Source organism: Mauremys mutica, chromosome 9, assembly GCF_020497125.1.
Source record: "Mauremys mutica isolate MM-2020 ecotype Southern chromosome 9, ASM2049712v1, whole genome shotgun sequence".
Lineage (NCBI taxonomy): Eukaryota > Metazoa > Chordata > Testudines > Geoemydidae > Mauremys > Mauremys mutica.
Genome location: NC_059080.1, coordinates 3,658,125 through 3,675,922, shown reverse-complemented (window position 1 = coordinate 3,675,922; position 17,798 = coordinate 3,658,125). Strand labels below are relative to the sequence as shown.

Genomic DNA, 17,798 nt, shown 5'->3' with positions numbered 1-17,798 from the left:
TGAAATAGGTGGGAGAATGAACAGTCAGTACCAAAAATGCGGTAATATGCAGAACCGGAAAAATGTGGAAACTGTTGTAAGCAAAATGTATGCTGCTGAGAATTGAATTATGGGGAAAGGGCTGTACTTTTATACTGTCAGCAGTGGGGCTTGTTGAACTTTTCTTTCCCCTTTGGTTTTATTTCAGTCTCGTGGCACCAGTATAAAATTCTCAGTGTGATGTTAGAACACAGGTTTTAGATTTTCCCCATGGCCATATGGCTAAAATGGATTGGGATCTATATTCTTGGGAGGGGAAGTCTGCAACAATTCAACCATTGACAGAACTGGCAAGTTATGTCTGTGATTACTTGTAGGGAATCCTAACTCCTACATCTTTGGGCTGTGATCTTGGAAAATCATGCAAGCGTAAGCTAGGTTGGGCCTGTTCTGTACTTGGAGGACTTTCATTCAAGATAAACCTAGGAAGTAGTGTGGGTGATTTAGGCCCTGGTTCAGCAAAGCATTTAAACATCTTTTACTTCAACAAGACTACTTGCATAATTAAAGTTAAGCATGTGCTTCAGTGCTTTTCTGAATCAGTAACAAGGTGATGCCCCAGCAAGGTGTGTCTGGGGGCATTGTACTGCTGGATTGTGTGTGTGTGTGTGTGTGTGTGTGAGAGAGAGAGAGATTGATTCTGTACTGGAACTGGTTTTTGATGGAAAAACAAAAAAAATTATAATGGAAAAATGCCAACCATCTTTAATATTCTATATTAGATCTCTATGAGAGAGAAAGGGAGAGCACGTAGTTTGTCACATGCTTTGAGACTCTTCGGGATGAGAGTAGCCCAGTAACTGGCAGATGGTAGTTAATTGTTACATGTCCACACTAAGGGTATATAACAGGTTTGAGCCCATAGCATTCAGGCTCAGAGAAACAGACCCTCCTTTCCACTGGAGTCTAAAGCTTTGGAATATGATCCTGTTCACTAGAAAGTTGTATTTCAGTCTGCTAGGAGTAATTCCTAAGAGCGTTCCACCTAATCCCCACCCATTCTCAACCTGTGCTAGCTCGTTTTAGGAGCTGCACCCAGTTTGTTCCAAGCTGTCTGTGGAGATGTATCTACATAACTTCTTATATATGCCCTGTAAAGGAGGGTTGGGAGGATGGACGTAAGTGAACCAGACTCAAACACAAAATTGCCCTGCCTACAAGATCAGAATCAGTTTAGCAGCAATCTCCCTGTTCCTGACTAAACCCAGAAGACATTGGGCCAGTTCTACTTTCTTCCCCCTCCCCTTCAGAGGTTAAATCATGTCTGGTAAATTTGGCATTCACCGTCTCTGATCTCCGCCTGATACCTGAAAATGAGACGTCCTTCTGGCACTAAAGACTGTTCCACTGATGCAAGTCTGTGCGTAAGAGTCCACGTGCTTTTGCATGACTCTCTCTTGTAAATCTGTGACTTTAATAGGTTCAGCATATACTTGCAATTTACTTTTCACAATTTTAGTTTTTTAGTGTAAAAACCAAAAACATAATGACAGTATTGTCCTTCAGTGCTTTCTCCAAACATCTGGAGTGCATTTTCAATTCTGTTAAAATGTATAAATTGCTAACAAATGGAGTTCTGACAACATATCTATAATATAGGAAGAATTTAAATTTCCATTTCTTGCAATGTGAGGTCCCGGTCCTGCATACACTTATGCATGTGCATACTTTTGCTCATGTGAGTAAATTTACACGCATGTGTATGTTTTTAGGATTGGGCCCTTATGTTTTGCAATATGAGGTGGATCTCAGAAATCTTCAACCAACTTAATCCTATTAGGCTTCGTCAGCTGCCTCTAATATAAATGTGGAAAACTCCAGGGATGCCGTAACATGTTACCCCCCCCCAAAGAAAATCAGTGATAGAAAGTTACTGACAATCAGGTATTGTCCAACACGCTGAAGATGCTGGAAACTGAATAACGACAATCACTGAAATCTCCTTCAGCCGTGCAGTAAAACACAGTTGTTAACAATGAGTTAATTTTTTTTCTGCTCTGTGCATGTGGCTCAAGTTTCCATGTCGGTTTTGCTTTTGATTTTGTCAAGCCCAGATTTATAGCACACGACTGTGAATTAGTCTCGTTTCCATGTAGCCTTACGGTCAACCGCTGAGATGTATTCCCCAGTTAACAGTGGGTTAAATAAAACACCTTACCGACGCAGAGCCGTGTGCGTATGAGGGCTGAACTATGGCAGTGCCTTCTGCTTTGCTGCTTTGCACACAATGAAAGCAATATCTGCTCTTCCTGCCAGAAAGCTTCCTATTAGGGAGGAGATTTTTAATATCTTTAAAAAACAGAACAACAATTTAAGTCGTCTTTGTCTGAAAACCATTCTACGTGACTGTACTCCACCCTGGTCTCGTGTGTTACTGTTTCTCTGTCTAGCTGCATTCTCACTGTGGCACACAGCCACCAGCCGTTCTCTTTAAAGGGGGAGAAATAAACAGCTGGTGTGTACAGTAGGTTAGCTTTCCTAGTGATTCTTAGCCTCTGGATTTCAGGAGCAGGTATGTAACCCAAACCTCATCTTGGGAGCAGCCCATGAAGTGAATCCTATGCTAAGCTACTTAAATTTGAAACGAAGAGATGTATCACGAATGCACCAGAGGCCGTCATGTAAGACTAAGGCATTTTCTGTGCAGTGGGCACAAAAATGAATGTCTGCCAGAATAGATCAGTATGAAACAATCTCTTTTATTGGGTGGCTGCCCAGACCTTCTGCTGCAACAGTAAATCTAATTGGTTGCTTCCTCTTACCATGCGCAGCTTCATGTGGGAAATGCCCTTTTTCTCTACAATGGCTGACTGCACTATGCCGCACTGTCAGTAGCTGCAGATTTCCTGTTAAAATGAACACAGTTGTTTCTTAAAGCTAGAGTTTGGCAAGGGGGAGATTGGATTGTTTTAGCTGATTCTATTTCTCTTTTTCCTACAGGTTGCTGAAAAGTGCCTTTCCTGAAGCCACTGCTGCTTGGATTTCTGTCTAAGGCTGCCTCTCTCTCCCCCCCCCCACCCCCCCTTTTTTTTAAATTTGGCGTTGCTTGCAGTTCATACCCTAACGGCAACTCATCCCCCCCCCCCCTTTTTTTTCCTTTTTACACTCTGTTCACTCAGCCATTTTTTCCTTCCCGAGTATGTAGCAAATATTTTTGAGTGATAACATCCTTTCGCTCCTTTTAATACTCGCGAATTGTCATTTTTAGAACCAAGAAATAAAAGGAAAAAAAAGTTTTCAGCCCAAGGACCGAGACCATTCCGCAAACAGAAGCGCTGCCAGCCGCATATGCTTTTTGCAAGAATAATTGAAACCATTAACTGGAGAGCACAGAATTCTTTTGAAAGTCTGCCAGTTATTTTCAAGTAACTTTGGCAGTGGCACAAAATATAACACTTATATTTTAACTTCTACAATTGCACTTTTAGGAGCTGGCCTCTCATTTGATTTTCAGTTATTCTGATAAGATTTCTATTTTGTGATTGGCTTTATGTTTAATTCTTGTTGAAACAAACACAATTTGACTTAAATGAAAACCTAAGTGCTGACGAATAGAAATTTTACCAAAGCAACAAGTTCGTTATTTCTTCACATTTAACTTGAATTCACTTTTTTACCCTTTTTAAAAAAATCCGCAGTAATATTGTCCTAAAGAAGGGTGTGATTGCTTGCATTTTAATTTTTGTTTTTAATATGGCTGTAAACGTTTCCCTGGTTCGTGATACAAAATGGCTGACTTTAGAAGTATGTCGAGAATTTCAGAGAGGTACTTGTTCTCGATCTGATGCAGAGTGCAAGTTTGCCCATCCGTCACGGAGTTGCCATGTGGAAAATGGTCGAGTTATTGCCTGCTTTGACTCTCTAAAGGTGAGGACTGTCTAACACATGCATTGCTTAATCTCTGTGCTATCATTCTCTTCCTGAATCATTTCAAGTGGGAGGAATGTGAGAGATGAGTATAACAAATATTTTTCTGCAGGGAGGATGTTGTTTGTGTAGAATATAGCCCCTAAAATCTAGCTTAGCTAATGTTTAGCACCCCACAATTGTTTCATTCAGGCTGATTCAGACACTGAAAGTATCAGGAAGCTTCCTGTGAAAGGTACCAGTAGTGTTGGTAAAGACAGGGAAAACTTTAACTCCTCCACAATTATGTTTTGTATTCGGTTTTGACATCTGGTACAAATGTACAGAATATCGAACATCAGAGAGAGAGAGCACATTATGTAGAGCGTTTTGAGATTGTAGGTCATGGCTATGCCTGAAATGGAGAACTCAAGTTACAGACCGTAAATGAAAGTGAAATAAGAAAAGCAGAGATCCAAAACCGAGCACCCTAGAACAGCAAAACTTTTAACTTGTGTCCAGAGAATGCTGGCTTTGAATGCAGAACAGGTCTCTGAAACATGCTTTTAAATAAAGACACCATTTTCAGTAATTGATCAGTCTCAGCTGTATTTGCCTGTACCGGGGTGCAGCTACACTGCACCAAATATGTGATAGGTAGCCAAAATATTTGGAGAGTGGTGCCTAAAGAAAGTTGGGGATAGGAGAAGATTTCAAGTGATATGAAAAGATGCACAGTGTGCAAATCATATGTGAGTTAATGAGCTAAATCTTTTGCTAGTGATCATTCCTGAGAGTTCAATTTCACAGGAAGTAAATGCTGCTTTATTCTTTGTCACAGTTAGAGTTCATTGGGAAACTTTTTTAAGTTTACAAAATTACCAGATTATTTCCAGCAATGGAGACAACAGAAAAATTATTCTAATTCACCCATTGAAAGCCTAAGCCAAGGTTTTTCAAAAGTGACTAGTGATTTTGAGTGCATCAATTCCGAGGTGCCTAATCTGAGACATAGAAGGGACCACCATGATCATCTCAATTTCTGGCTGAGTTACTGACATCCTCAAATCATGATTTAAAGACTGCAAGTTATAGGGAATCCACCATTTACTCTAGTTTAAACCAGCAAGTGACCCGTGCCCCATGCTGCAGAGGAAGGCAAAAACCCACCAGAGTCTCTGCCCATCTGACCTGGGAGAAAATTTCCTTCCTGACCCCAGATACAGCAGTCAGTTAGACCCTGAGCATGTGGGCAAGACCAGCAGTCAGGCACCTGGGAAAGAATTCTCTGTAGTAACTCAGAGCCCTCCCCTTCTCGTGTCCCATCTCAGCTCATTGAAGATGTTTGCTTACAGCAGTCACGGAGGGGCCGCATACCATTGTAGGCAACTTCATCATACCCTTCCCTCCATCAACATCCCAGCCCCTCCATAACATTTTAAAGGTGTCTGATTTTTCAGGGGGCACTTTCTGAAAAGTGATCTCCCTTTAGGGTGTCTGAAGTTGGGCCTAGATAAAACTGAGACACTCAAAATCACTACTTACTTCTGAAAAATCTGAGCTTATGCTTGTAGTGCTAAAGTAGGATAAGTTTCCTGTTGTCTGAATTGCTAGAAAGAATCTGATAGTTTTGTGATCTTAAAAAATTTCCCATTGAACGTGGAGTTTTTCTTGAAAAGCTTTGGCTTTATTTTAAATTTCGGGCACAATAGTTAGGTGAACTAGTGAAAATAAGACCATGTTGAGGTCCCGTTTGACACAGTCTAACCCGTATTATTACAGTTTTTACCTTCCTAGCTTTTTCCCGTTTGTTCCATGTTGATAGGAAGTTCAGACATCCAAGTTGCATTTAGCTTTGTTCTTGTTAATCCAAGTTCATCAGATGATTCCTTAGTTATATAACACCATTCAAATGTTCATTTACATTACTCACCTGCTAACAGCGATAGACTGAAATATATTTTTATCAGCAAAGAAAAAAGTTAATGTTCCTTGTGCCCTTGAATCTTTTGAGCTGCAGCCAATGGTGGGACAAATATTTTGGATAAAGAGATTAACATGTTGACTTTAAATTGTATAACATTCACTTGTAAGCTAAAAGGAGGACAGTAAACAGTCCAATATATCACTTACTGGACCATGGGAGAGAGCTGCAGAAGTAGGTTTTAGTTTGGAGCGCCCCACAAACAGCCTAACCACTCAGTCTGGCTCTGTTACTTAACGTCCATCAATTGCCTTGCAGGCAGGTCTAACTAAAGTGACGTGCAGTACATAATGCTTCCCTCTCTTTGTGGGTTACAAGTCAGTAAGGAGCTCCTGACAAGCACCCAGGCTTCTGCCCTAGGCAGTTCTCTGCGGAGCTGGACTCAAGGAATGAAGTGTGCAGATCCCCATGTGCACTGGTTGGCTCAGATTCAAATCCCACCCACTGGCAATAGCACGTGGCTGCAATTAACCATGGGCGGGGGTGGGGGGGGGAGTCAGGGAACATCCAGTTTGGAAGAGAAAAGAGATATCAAAGTTGTTGTTGAAAGTGGTCAGCTACTAGCTTAAGCTGCCTGCTCAGCATGTATTTCATCTGTTTTGTTATGTGTAATTAGGTGATGAATAAATTTACACACTCATTACAGCCTGGTCTTCAATATAGAAGGACATGGTCTGTACAGACCGTTTAAGTGGCAGGAGAACAGAGTCTGAGTGGGAAGTTTTCCCTGGACTTTTCTGATTGGATCCGTTGCATTGCAATGGGCCAGTTTACTTCATCTCACAGAGAGGAAACTGCAGGAGAGGGGTAGCAATGTTATACTCCAAGTGCCACCAATCCCACAAATTCCAGAATCCTCCACCAGCCCCTAAAAATTATGCGATCGGCTTTGAAATCAGGAGGCTTTTAAACAGTAATCAGTGTGGGGTCTGTTTGATTTGCTCTCTGGGTTTTGAGCCCTTCGGGTCAGGTTTCCAAGCATTCCTCGACAGCTGCGAGGGCTGGAAACTTATTTTTTAAGAAATGCAACGACTCTCCTGAGGCTCATGATGATCCTGTGAGATGTAGCAACGCTGGGCCTCCGGGGATCTGGGCCCCATTGTGTGAGGGGCTGTAGAAAATGTTTCTTGCCCCAGAACGGTCAGAGTTAAGAAAAGGGTCAGCAGGTGACTAGACGAGAGAGGTGAGGTGTGGTGTGGTGGGGGCTGAGGTAACGGTTATCACAGGTGCTGGACTCTGACCCCTCCTGGTCTCTTCAGGTGCACCTCCCTCAGGTCTTGGGCCTCTCACCATCATCTCTAACTTGAGGTGGAATCAAGCGGTTCTCCCCTTCACAGTTGGCATCTAGGCCTGGTCTGAGATCACCTCAGCAGGCCTGAGTTCTTGGCAGTGCGTACATGCTGTTTGTCCCCTCTGGGAGCTAGGACAGCCGCCACCAAACAGCAGTATTTATTTAGAACAAAAGCATTTCAGAGAAAACAGATCTTAAAGCAATAAACAGTCTAGCCACTCGGCGGCCTTTGCCTAGGGCTTCCCATTCTCTGGAAGGATCCAGCTCTTTGCAGATCCACCCTGTCCCCCTGGCAGCCCCTGCCAATTGCTCCCTCCTCCCGCCCCCCAAATAGCTTTTTAACTGTTTAATGTTCTCTTGATCGCTCTGTTCCCAGCATTGCAGAAGAGCTGCGTCTCTTTGTTAGAGACAAGATCTAGGGTGCTCAAAGCTAATAGGTTCCCCCGTTGTCTTTCAGTTGCCCCCCAGGGTTTGTCCACGGTTGCTTATCTGGATCCAGAGTGTTGTTTCCCTGCTTGTTTTTCCCACAGCCCCTTACCCTAGAACAGAACATTAATACAGGAATGTCTGTTACGCGAGTATGCAATCCCATCACCTCACTGACCAGGTCACATACAGTGTTCTTAACATTATTACAGCTCGGCATTCTTCGATTATTACATGCCTGTCGAACAGTAAAAACAGATATGGTTGCAGATGTAGCCTTGCTTGTCAAAGGAGATGCCAAGCTCTCTGCTCCACATTTCTGTGTGCATGTGTGTCTGCATCTCTCTTGGTGTATTTTCTCTCCAAGTAATATGGGATACATAATGGGTGGGTTATGAAAGTTTTATTTACAGGAGTCTGGTGGGTGCCTTATGCATCACAATGCAACCTCTTCGGAGCCTCAAAGAGTTGCAAAATTTTGGTTCCTAAATTGGTCCCAGGTGCCGGACTGAATCTCGCCCATCCTGGAACTCAGGCTATTTGAGAGGGAAACTGAGGGGAAGAGAAGGAAATCTTTCTCTGGCAAGTTGATTATAAAAAGAAGAAAAGGTTCTGTTTGAAGCTGATCAGATGTTTGGCTTGTATACCAGGACACCACACACACACTGTGCTTCCTCCTTCAGGTTCGTTAAGTAGAGGAGGATTATTTGAATTCAGATGTGAATATCATACCCCACTTACTGCTACCTTTGGAGAACAAATTTCCAGTGCTTTCCCTTTACTAGGATTGCCCTGGGCAAGCAGAATTGATGGGACAGAAAAGACTCAGGGCTCTGATTTGGTACAGTGTTGAGATAACTCTGTTTATCTTTTACTGGAGGGAAAAAAAGCCCTCCCAGTGTATTGGTGGTTCATGAGGCGTAGTGATATCTGTTATGTTTCATGGAGAAGTATTAGTTTAAGAAGCTATGAAACAGAAAATAAAATTTCAGCAAAGGATAGCAGGTACTTATGCCACTATAAACTAGATAGCAATGAACAGCCATTCATCAAATAACAGTAGTTTTCATTTCAAGGGAAACAAAACAGTAATATTGAGGAAAGGGAGTTAATCTGCAACAAGGCCATTTAAATTCATTACAAGCGATCAAATAAGTGTTAGACTCATCATGTTCCTTGCTCAGGTTTGACATACAACCATATTTAAACAAGTGGCATTTTCAGGGGGCCACTCTTGATCAGTTGGTTTTGCCAACTTGCCCAGAAGTACCAGGGCTTTATAGCAGTCTGCCAATAAGTGCTCATCCGTTAACTTTCCTCAACTATTCAAGCATATAACCCATACCACTGTGAGCCTTTTGGTTTTTTAATTGCCTTGACAGCAGATTGTTAGAGTCTGAGTTCTTGGCTGCTTCTGTACATCTTTAAAAGAGGTTAAGAAAGACATTGTTGAGTTACTGGAAACACAAATTGATATGTAACATGACTGGGCAAAGGAACTTTCATAGATACAAATGTACTAATTAAGTGTGCATATAATATGGACCAACATTTCGAAGAGGCTTTGATTTACATTTGTAACCATTTGAGTGCCCAAAATATAGATTAATGTTTGAAAACAACATTTGCAATCTCAGGTTTGCTTACTTGGTGCAGAAAGAAATCCAAGCGTTTTAGATGCCAAAATGTAGCAAGCCAAAAATCTCAGATGTCCAGATTTGGATTTGTGGGGGTCAGATTTGAAACTGTGGCTTTATAAAACTACTACTGTCTGTTGTTGTTTTTAAGCTGGTCAGCACTAAACAAGCTTGTTAAACATTCACATGTGTAATTATGTGTTGGTAACGGATGTGATACAGAAAAGGCCTTGATTATTCAAAACTCAGTTATCCAAACTTTGTTTTCAACAATTGGGTGGTGTCACTTGACATCTGATATTTACATAGAAAATCTCCCCAGGCAGTCTGAAATCTTGATTATCCAAATGTATTCAATCTACTTATGAGATGAGGACACACAAGGTTGTTCCTTATGGGCTTGATACTAAATTTGAACCCCTTCTATTCTGACTTTCAGCGGAGTTACCTCTGAAGTACACGGTTGTGCTACCAGAATTGAGTTTGATCTGTGTTAAGATTTCAAAGCCTATGAAATCATAACATAAACAGCGCTGAGCTCAGTATATGGCCATTTTCTTTTTTTTAAATGGATATTTTCTTTACATTTTTAAAGGAAAGGATGGTAAGTGAATTTTAGACCATATCTCAAAGTTTAGCCAAAGAGAGCGTGATTAAGGGTTTGTCCACATGGAGAGTTATTCCAGAATAGCTGTTCCTAATTAACTCCATGTGTGGACATTCTTATTCCGGGATAGGAGTGCTTTATTCCAGATGAGTTTATTTCAGTGGAAATAACTTAATTCAGAATAAGGCACTCTTATTTCTGGGATAAGTGGGTCCACACAGGGAGTTAATCAGGAATAGTTAATCCAATTTAAAGTCACACCCTGTCTTATTCTGAATTAACTCTCATGTGTAGGCAAGCTCTAAGTAAACCAGACAAACAATTTAGAAATAAATTGCCTTTGTGAGAAGTTTTTCTTTTACAGCAGTTACTAATGCACTGCACATTTTCCTTAACGTTGGAATGATGGTATCTGACCAGGAATTAATTTATTTTGCAATGGCGTTCTGTTGAGATTTTGGCAGGTTTTTGGATGTCTAAGGTGTCTTATGGCACTTGCTTAACTGCTTTGCTGAATCAGAGCCTAAAAGAGAGGAAAATATATGAAATCTGTAATTACTGGGTATTTTTTGTAACAGTGCCATAGTTGAAATTAAGGAAATAAATAGATTTAAAAATAACACCCATTTCTTAGGGCCTGCTCACCTTTGTTCTGTGCATTACGATTCAATCTGTTATAAAAAAAGGTATGTAATGTCATAATTTTGTCAGCACACAGAAACTGGTATTTATCCTTTGCAACTAGCAGCAGATTCACCTTCCATAAGTGCAATCGAGGAGATGAGGCTGAAAACTAGGAAGCTACTGTAGATGGCATGCTTATTTTAGTGCTTGTTCACTAATCTCTGTAGTATGACTTATTAAGTAGAGTGTTGTTTACTGTGGTGGGAGAATACAGTTTACTGTGGTGGGAGAAGTTACTTCTGTAGCTCGTGTGTGATGTGCAGAGTAGAGTATATATCCTATGTTTTTAATCTGCATAACGCACGCCTCACTGTAACACTGCAGCAGTGAACACAATAGCTTAGTTTTATTTAGGGTTGTCCATAGAGTTCTGCTCTTTGCAGCTCCAGGATTTTTCACTTGATTTATTTATCTGCAAGTGTTAGTAATTCCTTGTCTCTGCTCATGGTAGGCAGCTCTAGCAAGCAGATGGGTTTTTCGGGTTGCTCTAGAGAGGGCCAAGCTCATTGTTTGTGGTGGCTCTTTCCACAGCTGAGAATGTTTTGTCTTAGCTTGGTGAGTTGCATTCTCCCGGGACAGGTGGTTTGGGGTACCTGGCAGCAAGCAAGGGCATAGTATACTATGAGGAGACAGGCAGAGAGTTCCTGTGCATGCACAGTGTGAAGGTTTTCTTTTGCATTATGTTCTGCACTGCAGACAGCCCCTGCCTGTCATCCTCCGGGTCTTCAGGAGTCTTCACTTTGTCAGTGCATTACGAGACATTGAGGAGTGTTGTGCCCCCGCTGACCCTGACGCTGTGAGGCTGGGAATCGCAAGGTGGCCGCCCATCTGTGTGCACAGTGCCTCCCAGGACAGAGTCTGGGGGCAGCGTTGTTAAATCTGACCCAGCTTTCCTGTGATCACGGCTGGGCTGAGACAGGTCCCACATGGCTGGTTTCAGGGCCATCTTGCTCTTCGCGGGAGCAACAGCGAAGTCATGTAAGAGGCTAAACTCCGTAGTTAGCCTCTCTGAGCCTAACGCAGGTTGATTGTGCCCTGTGGGCACAGCACTGTGTGGAGGGGTGGCCTGGAGGCAGGGTGCCCGCTTATGGGGTTCAACTCAGTAGCTCACATGTGGGCAGCTAGCGCTTGTGGCAAGTGCAGGGCCAAGATGGGAGGACGCAGACATGGCCCTGCACCCTTGGAGCCTCTGTGCCCCCAGGGGCCATAGGGAGGTGGAAAACCTTTTTGCGTCTATATTTAAAAGTTATAAATGAGTTCCGAAATGGCCGGAAGGAGGTGGCCGTCTAGCAGGGCCCTGGGCCATGGCAGGAGCAGTGGCACTGATGCCTTGTGGTGTGGTCCAGAAGAAAAAGCAGAGCAGAACTCTGTGTTCTGCCAGCTTTCTGCTGCAGCTATTAGCCGATCAGAACATTCACTCGCCCTACTGTCAGCATGTAATACGTTGCATTCTGGTCAGAGTCACGGCGTCCATCTGTGTGGGGCAGGAGGGTGCTGTGGAGAGAGTCACGTCTGGCTAATCTCCCATGGGATCGATCTCTGAGACTCAGTGAGCTGCAGGAAGTGGGATCCCTAGGGCTCTTGGTTGGTTCCATTTGGAGAGTCCCTGGGTTAACGCCCTCCCAGGCCTGGGGAAGCGTTACTTATGGGGCAGCCTCGTGAGCATCATTTTAACTCCTCGCCAGCGAGGGGCTTTTCTTTCGTCACCTCTGCCCTTCACACTTGTCCCATCATGCCAGCATTGTCTGCGTACCAATAGCCCTGAGGAGATGGGAGCAGGCTGCTCCAGGATCTATGCTCTGGGGAACAGTTGTGCCTCCCTGAGTCTGTCTCCCTTCCTGGTCTCCCTCCGTGGCGGTACAGTTCTGTGCCAGCTCCAAGACAGGACCGATTCGGCCCTTCCCTTTTGCACAACCTCCTGGATTCACCACCTCTCTTCTCTGGGGTTTGCCTTTCCAATTGCACATTCCCTGGCTGTGTGGAGAGATGCAGATCTTCTGTGTGGGGACCTCCACGCGATGACAGATGGCTGCACGTTGGCCTGTGGTCTCAGCACAGCTCCTAGTGGATAGATAGATGCCCACATCCCTGCGGGCATTATTAGAAGAGAGATGAGGAAGAGTGACCTCCCTTTGGACCCTCTCTAGCTAGGGTGCAGAAGCAGCGCAGAAAAGCTTGTATTGCCACCCTCGTTCTGAGCTCAGTTATCGACCTGGCCTCTTTCATGACACTACATTCATTCTTACCAAAAGAATTGAAGTGCGTATTATTTACTCAGCTCAACAGGGATGACTTCCGTAAACCACTTGTCTGGTACATGGGTATGGTATATTTGGCATGTTGGCCTGTTTAGCAGTTAATGGATCATACTTGGGCACTAGGGTGACCAGACAGCAAGTGTGAAAAAATTGGACAGGGGGGTTGGGGGCAAAAGGAGCCTATATAAGGAAAAGACCCCAAAATCGGGATTGTCCCTATAAAATCGGGACATCTGGTCCCCACGTTGGGCACTGACTGTGCACAGGAAGTGTCCTTAGGTATTTTCCTTCCAGTCAGTTGATGTGCTTTGTAACGATCCCTTGGAAACTCAGCACCTTTGCTATTGACTTTGATTTGTCCAGATCAAGAGCAGCAGGCTGCATTGGAGAGTTGGTCGATTTGAGTGAGGTGGACATCTAAACAAATAAATCTTGAACTGGCGAAGGTCACGTTTTTCTATTGTTTTGCACTTGCACTTGTCTAGCGATATTTTCCTGGGAAGCATTTCACCAGTTGCATGTTCCCCTCTAAGTAAGGCTAGGTCTTACCTGACAGGTGTGTGGGAGCACCTGCCCTCAAGCAAAGCACTGCAGCTCCTGTGTAAAGGACCCAACTGACCTGACAGGAATTTGCTCTCCTCTGGAGCACTGCTCCATGGCACAGTTACCAACTGCTGTTTTCTTGCCCATCCACAACTGCCCCCCGCCTGCCCACATGGAGTGTCTCTGCAACACTTCTGCTGCCTGGATATGCAAAAACAGGGGCTCTCTCTTTCAATTAGGTTGGGGTTTAACTCCTGTGGGGAGATAACAAGTGGGTTGTAACTCGGCCCCGTGAATATCAGTGCAGCGCGTTGCCGCTAGTACAGGGGCTGCGGAGTTTAAAACAGCTGTAACCTTTGTTTTTATCGAAATCCTCAGCTTGGGTCGTCTTTTTACTCAGGCTGGGCAGCTTTGTTCCCCAGACCTTGCAGCCCAGAAGACTCCCGCAGGCTGCACAGACGGGAGAGCAGGATTGGCCCCGTTCTATGGTGCACTGTGCAGGAGAGAAGTCAGAGGGGCTGTTGGGTCAGGTTTAGATTTGCCCGTAAGACAGATGGGTGTCGATTCCCAGCTGGGGAAGATCCCTCCCAAAGAATCGTTTGGCTTTAGGGCTTAATTTAGCTCAGAAGGTGGAGCTTTCAGCCCCAGAACCAGCTCTGGCAAGCTGTGGCAGTGCACAGGGCTGTGCTAGCCCTTTTGTCATGTGAAAATAATGGTTTAATTAACCCAGTTCAAATGTACGGGGGGCATCAGATTCATAGTGCTGCTGTGTTTGTAGCTAGCTACCCACCAGTGGTTGTAGAACGGCCTTCCTTCTCCACAGCCCCCCAGATCTATTACAGCTCCTCCTTGAGCCGGGCCCTCCGGACCGTGCGTACGTTCATTTCAGCACCCGGGAAATTGGTAGGGTTGGCAGGCCAGGAGCTCAGTGGTAGTGTCAAAGCAGCTTCAGGAAGGGCTTTTCCACATGTTCCACTGCCAGCATCTCCTTTCCCAGCCCACACACTGTGGCAGTGCAGAGCCCACCCCATAGATATGGTTAGAGGGGTCTCAGATCCCATTTCTGAGCCAGGGGTGAATCTGTGTCCCACAGGGGCAGAGCAAGCAGCATTTTCGGCATTAACCTGAGCCAAGAGTTACCTTGGCGTCCTGGTTGGGTAGATGGTGGTGAAGTGCTGACTCCTGTTTTCGTTTGCCTCAAAAAGCAATAGAGTAAGTTCTGTTGGGGTCTGACTCTGAACCCTTCAGATTATCTGCACGCTGCTTGAACGGATGGTCGTGGAGACCTTTCCCAGGCAGGCTGCAGTGTGGCCCAGCATACAGCGTGCTCGCTCCCACTTAGCACAGAGCCTCCCAGCTCGGCCCCAGCTCAGCAAAGTACTGAAGCAGATGCCTAACTTTAAGTAGCTCAGTGGTTTGAGCACTGGCCTGCTAAACCCAGGGTTGTGAGTTCAATCCTTGAGAGTCGCCATTTAGGGATCTGGGGCAAAAATCTGTCTGGGGATCCTGCTGTGAGCAGGGGGTTGGACTAGATGACCTCCTGAGGTCCCTTGTAACCCTGATAGTCTATGATTCTATGATAGGCAGTAACTTTATGTTATGCATGTGTGAATGGGCTCCAGAGGCACTCCTCATGCTTCCAGCAGGGTAACTTGTTGGCGCAGGGCCCAGGGTAGTGACAGCAAGTGGGAGAGGAATTGCATTCTGTACACCTTCCCCAATTCCCATGGTCGTTTCCCTCTCCCTGTCACCACTCACCACCCAGCTTAGCGCTATCGTTTTCCTTGCATACGCCGACACTCAGGATCATTTTATTCAAATATGGGCACTTAAGTTACACTGATGATGTTTGTGCCTGCCAACAGCGGGTGAAAAAATCAGACGCAGTTACCTGCTGTGCTGGCCTGCAGAGGAAAGGAGTCTGGAACAGCCCCAGCTAGGAAGCTTTAGCTTGAGCTGCTTTTAGCCCTGGCGGTCCTTAGTTCAATCCCAACGTGTCAGCCGGGACGGTGGCCGTTGCACAGACACTGCTGAGTGCGTGCATGTGCGCAGTTAGGCTTCCAAGTACTCTGAACTTAGTTTGTGACATGATGCAACATTGCCATTTGACCTGTAGCACTCCCTCTTCACAAGGCTTTTTGATAAGGTAACCTCTGATAAGAGGGTAGTGCACGCTGGCTTCCAGTCTGGTCAAAATCCATTAGCATGGCAATACATGCTTCTCGCTATAGCGTGCAGAATCCATGGATTCTGTCAATAGCACTAGAGAGAGAACACGGCATCATCTCCCCAGAAGTTGCTCTAAATTCAGATTTCTATTGTCCTGTAAGCACTGTGGGCCTCACTAAGCAGAAAGGTTCTACAAATATCGATTTGATTTTCATTTAGCACAGAACGTATTTCTATTTCGCTATCCTCTCTGCTGCCACCAGGGCATCCTTTCTCAAAATCACAGACCTAAACTACTCAGCAGCGGCTCACACATTTCCACCCCGTCAGCCTGTGTAAAGGGTTCTTCTGTGATGTAAAGCATGCTGGAAGTCTCCAGGTGCTAACATGAAACGACTGTTTAAAGATGCAGTAGATTTTTAACGTAATCGTATCTGCAGTGACGTAACCTCCCTGCCTATGGTTTCGCATGCACTGGGCATCTGTTCGGTTTTCTATGTTTCTGTGAATTATGTTGCCACAGGCTGACTTGGTGTGGTAGATATGGGGATGCATCAGGGAACTCCATGGTTATATGTGAAACCATCTGAAGAGCAGGGAGCAGTTTCTGAGCGTGTGTCTACACAGCAGTTAAATCCTACAGCTGGCCTGTACCAGCTGACTGGAGCGAAGGGGCTGATTAATTGTGGTGTAGATGTTTGGCTTGAGCTGGAGCCTGGGCTCTAGGACCCTGCGAGTGCAAACATACTCTAAGTGTCTGATTCAGGTTTGTAGGTTTATGGAGATGCAGCTTGTCAGGAGCTGCAGGTTGCTGAATGCTGTGTGAGGCTCAGTGGGCTGAGGCGTTCTGTTGGATTGCGAATGTTACAAACCGCGCTGGATTCAGAACCTGGAGTTATACCTACAGGGTGATTTTCATCTCATTTACCCCTCCTTTGAGCTGACATCGGTGGAGTTCCTCCTGCGGCACGCTGGTGTGGCTGAGAGGTGAAATGGGCCCTAGGTGGAACTGAGGGGAGTTGCGGTTTCAAGGCATGCTGTCGTTCACTTCGATTGAGTAGCTGAAAGGCAAGCTCTGTTTTTCCAGCTCTCACGCTGGTATCAGTGTTGTGCCCCAACCTGGCAAGCTGCAGACCCCTGTGCGTGTGTGTGTGTGGGGGGAAGCGGTCTACGCAGGCACAGGGGTTCACTGCGTGGAGCAGCTTGCAGGGCTGGTGCTCGATATCCCTGTTGTGTTGGTGATGCTGAGCTAGCAGAGAACCAGCTCCTGTTCTCACAGCTACGTTTGCGCCAGCGCTAGCAGGAGTGGAAAACAGTAAAAGCACTTAGACAAGTTAATGGCTATGACTCTGAATAACCTACAGAGCAGATCTTTGCAGCAAGATGGTGCCCGTTTGACATGGTCCCTTTGTTGACCATAACACTCTGGCTTATCTGTTTGAAAAGAGGGTGAAGTAATTCATATATATATAGGTTTGAATTACTACACATTTGAGGGGCTTGGAAGCTTATCAGTAAATATAATCAACACAGGCCAGATTTTCAAAAGAAATCATCACCCAACATCTCCCACTTAGGCAGCTAAATAAGTGGCTAGATGTTCAAAAGAGGAGCTGAGCTTTCATTGAAAATCTTACCCTATAAATACTGTTGTGTGGCTATTAAATAAATGTGTTGAGGTGCTTTGCTGAAAGTTGCCTTACGTGGGCAAAGCTTGACCTACTGCATATTAAAAGTTGTTTATGATTGTCCATGAAATAGCAAAAGACAAGCTTCTTAAAGACTGAGGTGCTCAGAAACAATAGCAACGGGGACCATAGATAGTAGTCCTATTGAAGTCAGTGCAAGTAAGGATATCCAAACTGGCTCTGAGAGAACTCTTGCTGCATGGATAGACTTCAGCGATGGCTACTACATTCTTTAAAAGGATTTATTTTTAAAGGGCATGAAATCCTCTGTCTCCCTTCTGGGACAGGTAGGCAAAAGTACATAAAAGTGTTCAGCTTAAATATAACTGTTTGCTGTAATATAATGCAGTATAAAATTTACTCCTATGCATAAAATAGAAAGCATAGAACAAAGGAAGAAATTGTCGAGCTGCTGCTGCCAAGATACGTTGGGGCTTTGGTTCTCTTGGCTCAGTGCAATCCCGGGATGTCTATATACTCTGACACCTCCAAGTTGTCCCCCTGTTAGTTTTTTTACTCAGCATGTTGCCACAATCAGAAGAGTTAATGATCGGGTTCCAGCCCGGATGGATTTTCAGCTTTCGCTCTGAATTTTTGCTTTTGCTGGTTTGCTGGAGCTTTAACCT

General features: G+C 44.7%; 1 protein-coding gene across 4 annotated transcripts in view; it reads left to right on the top strand.

Moving 5' to 3' along the window:
• The window catches only part of MBNL3 (muscleblind like splicing regulator 3), a 119,800-nt gene that overhangs the window by 35,831 nt on the left and 66,171 nt on the right, over positions 1–17,798 (top strand). For all 4 annotated transcript variants that reach the window (XM_045029543.1, XM_045029542.1, XM_045029541.1 and 1 more), the window contains exon 2: positions 2,980–3,906. In XM_045029543.1, coding sequence (XP_044885478.1) covers positions 3,733–3,906 — 174 coding nt within the window. In that variant the 5' untranslated portion in view covers positions 2,980–3,732. The remainder of the gene's footprint in view (positions 1–2,979; positions 3,907–17,798) is intronic.